At 47.6% G+C, this 9263-nt stretch overlaps 1 protein-coding gene across 1 annotated transcript; it reads left to right on the top strand.

Annotated features, from left to right (window-relative positions):
- Positions 1-3350: 3350 nt before the first annotated feature.
- Positions 3351-8305, top strand: pim3 (Pim-3 proto-oncogene, serine/threonine kinase). The gene is made up of 6 exons (XM_056425326.1): positions 3351-4035; positions 4228-4337; positions 4463-4513; positions 4733-5096; positions 6049-6225; positions 6535-8305. The coding sequence occupies exons 1-6, from the start codon at positions 3948-3950 to the stop codon at positions 6768-6770; spliced, it is 1026 nt and encodes a 341-aa protein (XP_056281301.1). The 5' UTR covers positions 3351-3947; the 3' UTR covers positions 6771-8305.
- Positions 8306-9263: the final 958 nt, after the last annotated feature.

The following is a 9263-nucleotide window of genomic DNA, read 5'->3' as shown; positions in this document are numbered from 1 at the left end:
GCTGCGACCAGATTACGAGGCTGACATGGACCTGACAGTGTTACATAACGCGAAACACGGAAAGTCGTCCATGCAGCGATCTGGCCTTGATGCATCATGCGGAGGGGGCAGCCCCTCAAAGGAAAATCAATTTTAATATATGTATATTCTCACTATGTTTTCACAGTTACGCTGCTGGGGACTGCATTTGGATATCCGAGGAGAGGTATCCCTATCGAGATATTAAGTGTGCGTATTCTATTCAAACACATACTTGTACCAACGCCTCTCATAACCTTTTGCAAGCCATTGTTCATTTGTGAAGCAGTTCCTCTTCCAGAGGAGGATTAAATAAAAGCGGACGGTGGGACACAACTAATAGGCTCGAGCTTCCTCCACTTTGGACTCTCAAAGGTCAAAGGTCACTATTTTTGTGACGTCGACTTGTGTTTATTCTCGCTAATCTGCCTCGCATAGTGCACGCAGGGCTCTTTAGCCAGGTAATCTCTGAAGCAGTGCGCCCTTTCATATGGACTACAGTAAACTTTGCCAGTAGAGAACATAATACATTGCATGTCCTCACACACCCTGCACAACGCACGACAAATCCAGGCCCTCAGATTTCCCCGGCAAAGAGCACCAGCTTCAACCAAGCTGGATCGATTTCAATCAGCGGCTTACCAAAATGATGCGGCTGCCACCGGACGAGCGCGATGGGGCTAAGAATAACCTCGGCCGACCCCGCGGCTGTGATGTGGTCGCGTACCCTCTGGTGCGTGTGGTTTTTATGTGTCCCCCATGAAACCCATTAAATTACAGATGCAAACGCAGCCGGACCCCCTCATTAAAACTATTTCGGCTCTCTGACACAGTTTACTGAGGCCGTAATTAGAGCAAAAGAAAACGGGAGGCATCCCAGGCACGCGGAGAGAAAAAAAAGAGAGGTAGGGGAGGGGGTGGAAGCGGGAAATGAAGAATGAGAAGCGAGAAGGAGCAGGGTGGACAATGACAGCTCGTCAACGGGCCAGAGGCCATTTTTCTTTGGCTCCCTCCCTTCGGCGTTTCCGCTACATACACAGATCAAAGGATTGGGGGACATAAATAAAAAGCCCCGATGATGATTTCCCATGAGAGCTGTGAACAACTGCATTGAACGTGTTCATATAGGAAGCCACGGCAAAACTGCTGGTTGCGTCTCCTGTCAGCAAATCTGGTTGGCCGCTGGCACTGGTTCAATCCCATCAAGAGAGAAACGTGATTACAGTCGGGAAGACTTAGTCATTCTACTGGTCCTTGTTCGGGGCAAAGTCTTGTTAAACCTTGATTTATCGATTCATAATACACTCGGACACTTGTGGGATCCATACTGTGTGATGAATGCATTATTTAGTGTGTGGTGTGGGTGGGTGGGGTGGGGGGGGGGGTGAAGTGAGTTGTCATAAAGATTGCCCGAGGTGCCATGCAGATGGGTTTGTGTGTGTGTTTGTGTAAAAGAGGAGTGATGACGAGTCGTATTTTTATCCATCCATCGTATTTTTTTTCTCAAATCCAGGATGGTGTGATGGCTGTCCCAGAATGCACTGGGTGAAAGGCAGTAAACACCACCCTCCCCGGACAGGACACAAATCTATCACGGAGACGCCACTCGATATCCTTCCAGCCGCTACACCTTTTCGGCCCATCCTACTCCAACATACCACACCGAGGGGCTGCCCTGCATGTGATTCAGGGACACCTGTTTCATCTTACTGGTGGAGGACAGAGACTACAGACGCATTCCTTTCATACCTCTCACTGCAATAACACGGTGTCCTCCGGAGCTGAGAGAGAGTGAGTACACGTGAAGTGACACTCGACAATGGAGTGCAAATGAGGAGCGACCGGTTTTGGTTAAGAGCCGGAGAAATAAAAAAAAACTCACGCCGATAACTGCATCCGGCGTACCGATTTCAAATTCACCCGAGCTGATCTGTCTGTGCAGAAGATTCAGCTTCCGAAAGAAATGTGGAATAAAGGAATATTAAAAATAAAAACAAAGAGGTACATTATTGCAAGTGATTAGACAAATGATCTGAGAAGGGTCAGAGACACAATGTCTGACCACCCAATGATCACGCAGGAGAGGCGGTGTTTTTTTCTTCTTTTCCCATAGTGAGTGACTGTTGCTCACACTGCTGCAGGGTTGAAGACATTTTATTTGAAGCTTAGTCAAATAAACCATTGAACTCTTTTTCCTTTATGCAAATATTTTACAAGATGAAAGACAATCAAGCCCTTGAGATACGGCCTCACACACTCTGTACGTAGATAGAAGTGGATCCCTCAAAATGCAAATACTTCACGTCTGAGTACATGCATGCACCGTGCATCTTCCCAACTTGTGTGAGTGACGACAATGCACGACAAACACGGAGCCGTGTTAGCACACAGACTTTTACTTCTGCAGACAGTGTGTCTCTGTGTGTGTGTGTGTGTCTACATTTACATAACTTTGCAGTAAGCAGGCCTATAAGCAAGATAAGGTTCCCTTGAACTCTCTGACTCTCTTCTGTTTGGTTAGTTGTCACACACACACACACACATGCAGACATACATGCAGGTTATCAGAGGTAGCAGAAAGGTGGAGAGTTTACCAAAGAGCCAAGGTCATATCAGATATGTATGGAACAGCTGGCTTCACCAAACCTTGGCCGTCGGATTCTGTTTATTGTGTCCGTTTCGTCTCCATGGTCGGCGTGATGACATAGTGTCCTAATGTGTCATCAATTAAATACTCACCCGTGTGTAATGTGGCCTCTTGCGCTCATCCTTGGGAATGCTTATTAACTTTTGGCTCTGATGCTTTTTATGAGCCTCATTGAGTTGTTTGTTTTTATTGATCTTTTTAGACAGCTCTTAAATTACCATTTAGGCCGTTTCTAGGAGGCCATATTAACTTGTATTTCTTTTTACGTCTGATTTTGGTATATTTTGTGTAATTTGAAATCATTTGTATTGCTTACTCTCCAAATGGCAGCATATCTTTCTCTCCCTCTCTCTCTCTTTCTCTCTCTCTCTCTCACTCTCTCTGCAGAGCTGCGGTGGAAAGGGGAGGGGAGAAGCAACTCAGAATTGCCGCCACGTGCGCTCAAATCAAATGCCGGCTTCATTATAACAACTGCTCCCGGATTGGTCCAACTACGTAACACGGTATTTATATACGACATCTAATTGGTCGTCGTTTCCGAGCGCTCGTGAACGCAGCTCAAAGCTCCCAGACAAGGGATTCTTGGGCGTCTCGTACTATGAGAAAGTAGTGCGCGGGGGAAACACACATTCGGACTTTACATTCGAATAAAACTGCGACCAAAATTATAACACGTGCCGAGTGCATTCGTGTTAATGTGTGTTGAGGGTAAAAATGGCGAATTTGCGCCAGAGTTAAAGAAGCGTGTCGACTTGTGTTGGTCGCGGAGGGATACCTCAGTCCCACTGCATGTCAAAATATTGGCTCAGGGAGACCGCGCCAAAGCTCAGACAGCGGCCACTCTTCGGGATAACAACACGCAGCGGAGGCCCCTTTAATCTCACTCCACTGTTGATACGGCCACCGCGCGCATCGGAGCGTCCGGTTGTGTGTGTACGTGTATCTCTCTCTCTCCAGAGGACTGTTTTCGTTTACCGTGCTTGAGTCGAGACTTCAAAAAAAAGTCCGGTTCCATGCCGCTTCTCCGGGAGACGGTTTACGACTTCGCGGTCGTGAGGCGACTTTAGACGGGCGCGGCGCGGCGGAGTTGGCGCACTGCTGGACTGGATATATATTTATATATATTTACACACGTCGCCCTCTCGAGAAGACGCTCTGCGTCCATCGTGCACATCGCCCTCTCTCACTCTCTCTCTCTCCGGACTGCGTTTTGTTCCGCGGACTTTTCACCGGAGTGACTCGGGGATCTACGCACGTCTCCGTCGGCTTGTTCAGCGGGAATATGTTGTTGTCAAAGTTTGGTTCATTTTCGCACATTTGCAACCCTTCAAGTATGGACCACCTACCAGTGAAAATACAGCTCCAGCCCGGTAAGTTGCCGTTATTGGACTCTACCTCCTCATCCTCCTCTCCATCGTAACACTTAATGTATAAACCAGCTGTGGTTGAGCATCGTTTATTTACTTGGTTTGGTGTATTTGGAGGACGCGGACAGCCCCGGACCTCGCGCGGTGTTACTACATCTCCTCGTTCTCAACCCGTTCCTCCCTTTTCACCTGCAGTCAAAGTGGAGAAGGAGCCTTTCGAGAAGGTCTACCAGGTGGGCTCCGTGCTGGGCAGCGGGGGGTTCGGGACTGTGTACGCCGGCAGCCGCATCTCCGATGGCGCACTGGTGAGAACTGTGAGGGGGGGGTCGGTGTGTGCGTGTGTTTTGGTCTCGTGCTGCCATGAGAGCCGGGGAAGGCGTCTCACTGTTTCCTTACGAATCTTTTATTTTTATTTTATGTTTTATTTCAGGTGGCTGTGAAACATGTGGCAAAGGAGAGGGTGACCGAGTGGGGCACACATGTAAGTAGTCATCCCCGATCTGTGTGTATGTGTGGTTTGTTTTGGTCCCCCCCCCCCCACCCCCACACACACACGCACACACACCACGCCTGCTGCCGGTTGGGGGTGGGTGGTGTTGTGGTGTTTGAAGGCGGAATGTCTTTGCATTCCCCCCTCGGCGTATATTAAGAACGTATTTTAATAATAATCCCTTTATCTCTCTCCTTGTTGTGGCCACAGAACGGCTCAATGGTGCCTCTGGAGATCTTGCTGCTCAAGAAGGTCAGCTCCACGTTTCGCGGTGTGATCAAGATGCTGGACTACTACGAGCGCGCGGACGGCTGGCTGATCGTCATGGAGAGGCCGGAGCTCGTCAAGGACCTCTTCGACTTCATCACGGAGAAGGGCGCCCTGGACGAGGACACGGCCCGGGGCTTCTTCTGCCAGGTGCTGGAGGCGGTGCGTCACTGCTACAGCTGCGGCGTGGTGCACCGGGACATCAAGGACGAGAACCTGCTTGTGGACCTGCGCACCGGGGAGCTGAAGCTCATTGACTTTGGCTCGGGAGCGCTCCTCAAGGACACCGTGTACACCGATTTCGACGGTAAGCGGCCGCCACCTCGCCCGCGTGCCTTTTTAAAAAAATAAATTTTTTAATGTCTTTTTTTTACTGCTTTATTATCAACGCCCGATGTGGGTTAGTTCAGGTTATTTTGTTTTGTTTTGTGGATGTCACGCGCGCGCCCGTCGGTGTGGGCTGGGGGTTGCGTGCGCCCTTGATGCTCCGCGCTGCTATATTCAGACACGGAGGCGTTCACGAGCCTGTGACGCAGTGGGCTGTTTTGGGTTGAGTGTTTTCCTCGCGGATGGTCAAATATCCCGGATGTGAGAATCGATGCTGCCATACGATTTTGTTATAGTTTTTTTATTTAGGATTGATCCGTTACGTGTGCGCAGCTCGTTGTTGTGGAGTCACACGCATGGCTCTCAGCGGCTGTTTTTTTTAATTATTTGTTATCTTATCTGTGACTCATCCTGGTGAGCCGGAGAGTTCTTTTCTCTTTCAGGTTGTTATTGTGTTAGTAAAGCTTGAGTAACAGTCATAGTTTGTGGGTCTTAGGTCAGCGCCACGTAACATCTGTTTGTTGTGAAACCCGAGTCGTCGCTTCACGTGATGGGCTCACTTTTTTTGTTTTTTCTGGTTTCCAAGCTCCCTCCCTCCCTCCCGGAGGGAGGAGGAAAAGAGAGAGAGAGGGAGGGACAAGACGCAGGCGGGTCACCCAGTTTGTGATTGGTGGCTAAAAGAAGATGGAAAGCATTTGTGCAGTGACTCAGCCATTTTAGACACAGGCACTTTTTTTATTAAAAAAAAGTGTTTTATACAGACGCTCTGCTGTTCCCATATTTCAAACACTGGTTCCCTCTCGAGTCTCTGTTATGCCCGACTGATGGCTCCTTTTTCACCGGTTCATACTATATTTATATAATACAGACATCATCACTCACCTCCACACTTTTCTAACCTCTCCCATTTTTCTATATTTTTGTTATTTTAGGTACCAGAGTGTACAGCCCACCAGAGTGGATCCGCTTCCACAGATACCACGGTCGCTCGGCAACGGTGTGGTCGCTAGGCGTGCTGCTGTACGACATGGTGTGCGGAGACATCCCCTTTGAGCAGGACGACGAGATCCTCCGAGGGAGACTGTACTTCAGGAGGCGAGTTTCAGCTGGTGAGTCCACCACACACACACGCACACACACACACACACTCATTGATGCTGTTGCCCTCTAGCCACAGCAACCGGTACAGCCCCAGATCCACATCCTGGTTCGACTACATTATGAATTGTGTCACAGCCGTAATGGATTACCCGCTAAAATAACTTTAATAGAGATTTATGATTTTAATAACAAACGTGATTAGAGTGAGATTATTTAATTGTTTTAACCTTAGATACCAAAGACACACCAGGATGTTGTAGACACACACACCGGTCAGAGCCTCTCATCCTGACACTGTCTCCGCCTCCTCACTCCAGAGTGCCAGCAGCTGATCAAGTGGTGCCTGGCCCTGCGGCCCTCGGACCGGCCCACCATGGAGCAGATTTGCGATCACCCCTGGATGAGCGCGACGACATCGACGACGACGCCGATGACGACGACGACAACGGAATCCCCAAAGTCACAAGAGGAGCCGGCCGCCAGCGAGATCCGCCTCAGGACCATCAACACAGACTCTTCGTCAAGCACGAGCTCGAGCAAGGAGAGCCTCTGAGGGCGGCTCTGATGGACCCAAAAGACTTTGTGGCGAGGGGGGGGGGGGGGGTGAAGACTCGAGGTCGGCAGTCCGACTTGTCACAGCCGGTCCGGCAAGAAAAATATACTTTACTTTTCCTCTTTTGTAGGGAATTTCTAATTTATTACTATTTGTTCTTCCTCATCTTATTTTCCCCCCAGTTAATTATACTCGTTTCCTAATCGGGAAAATTTTTTCTGTTTGGGTGGTCTTACCAGCACTATTTATTTACCCCTCTTTTTACCTTTTTTTTCATTTTACTCGTTTTTGTTAGTAGGTTAATTTATGCAGCTGGCAAGGCCCATTCAGACAAGGCTGCTCTCATAGAGCGTGGAGAAAACCTTTTTATTTAAATGTTTTTGATTTTGTAGTGCCTTTTTTTTGGAAAGCTGCTTTTCTCGAGAGGAAGGGGGCTGGCCTTTCATCATCATCATCATCAACAACAACAACTGTTTTTTGGGGGATTTGCCTATGGCCTGGTGGCTACTACGTTGCCTGTGCCGTGATGGAAAGAGGGCGGGAGTTAGGCTGTGGTTTTAAAAACAAAATGTTTTCCCCCCCCTCTCCATCACTGTGAGCCAACCAGCCCCAAAGCCGAGAGGCTAAGATAGCATTAGATCGGAGAGAAGGAGGCGGAGCTCTTCCTGACAATGGAATACTTGAAAAACACTCGACTCAACTCTGTGTCGCTCTCTTTAACGCTGCTCACTCACTCTATAGCCTGAACAGGTGTTTGGAAACTGGATCCTGTCTTTTCTGAATGTCTACAAAATGTCAACACACACACACACACACAGAGTTCTCCTTCCCGCCCCCTTTGCGGGGTGTTTGGCCCTCTTGACTTCTTATTTTTTCCTCCTGCCATCTCACTGCTTGACACTACATGGCCCCCGCCCCTGGTCTCCCTCAGGGTTTGGGGTGTGAAATGCACAATCAATGCAATATTCATGGTCTCAATGATGTATTTGTATTTTTTCAACAAATATTGTACAACCTGTTTATATATATATTTTGTGTGTGTACATTATTTTTTTCCTCCCTGTTTGCATTTAATTTATTTGTAAACATGTAGACATTCCACACTCTGTGGCTATTTATTTATTTATTTTTCATGCTTAAAAATCCCCTCAAAACTTTGCATATCCGACTTGGCCTTTGGTTTGCATTCCTATAACTTATTTTTACATTTCAACTTTTTTTTTTTTTTTGAGACGTGGAGGATGCACTGAAGCAGTTGTCTATGTAAAACAGAATAAAACAAGTTTACTTAAATTCGAAAAAGAGCATTTGAATGTTATTTAACTACTTTAAAAATGGAGAAATCCATCTGCTCTTCGTCCCGTCAGTTACGAGTTCAACGGAAAGCTCAACAACGGGTGGGACGGCTTTCATAGTCGTCACATAGCCTCTTTGTGGCGACCTTTTCAGTTCAGCTGTGTGACTTGTGGCTGTTAAAGGATGGATATTGCTATTTTTTTATACAAAAGTTTCAATTAAACTCCCATTTTTATGTACATGTATAAGTGGTGTCTTGCTCATTTTGCAAAGTCTGTGTTGTAGCTGCTTACATTTTAATATTCAAATTACAAGAGCAATATTTTTAAAGATTCATGGTGGAAAATCTGATATATTGCAACACAAGTTGGCCAAATAGTTTATAAATGAAGTCTCAACACCTTGCACATGTTAATGAAACGTTCAGCAAATATTGCTCCTCACCAGCGGCCCCTGTGGAGGCTAATACTGCATCTCCAATACGGCACTGGGTTCATTTCCACTCCTCTAAAAATAACAACATTGGACCACGTGACGTGACGGAGGAGCCATTAGCTGGATGGCATCCTGCAGTAGCCACAGGGCTGATTCCAGACAGATGTGTCTTTGGGGGGGGGGGGGGGGGAGCGAGATCGGTGATGTCGTGCATCGCCACACACATACAGCCCTTTTGAAATATAACTTGCCTCACTATTTGGAGCCTCCTCCTCCCTTCATTCTGCCACCGGATGCTGGAAGGTCGTATGAATGTGAACAGGCTGTGCATGTGTACACTGTGTAGTGTGTGAGGGGTTTCCATGAAGCGGGATGAGAGTGGGGTGCCGTTTCTGTTGGTCTGGGGCTGCCTCCTCTGGTGAATCGTATGGGGGGGCATTAACTCCTGGAGTACCTTTTTTATGATTGTTGAAACAATTTCTATTGATTCCTTCTGTAGAGATGAGTGTTACGTGACATAAGTAGGTGATTTGGCACGACGTAAACACTTAAATGATACTTTACTGGCTGCTTCCAAGTCCACCGGAGTGGAGACTTCACAAGGCCGCTGGTCATTACATCTTCTCAGGGATAACATTGATTAGTTACTGTGCATGGGGGGGGGGGGGGGGAGTAGACTTCATTGTCTTTAATTGCCCTTTGGAATATTCATCTTACTCATCTTGATACATTGAGTTGAGACGTTCACAGCACCGATCCAGT

Source organism: Pseudoliparis swirei, chromosome 10 (genome assembly GCF_029220125.1).
Source record: "Pseudoliparis swirei isolate HS2019 ecotype Mariana Trench chromosome 10, NWPU_hadal_v1, whole genome shotgun sequence".
Taxonomy (NCBI): Eukaryota; Metazoa; Chordata; class Actinopteri; order Perciformes; family Liparidae; genus Pseudoliparis; species Pseudoliparis swirei.
Note: the sequence above shows the minus strand (reverse complement) of the source record. Positions and strands in the feature narration are given on the sequence as shown.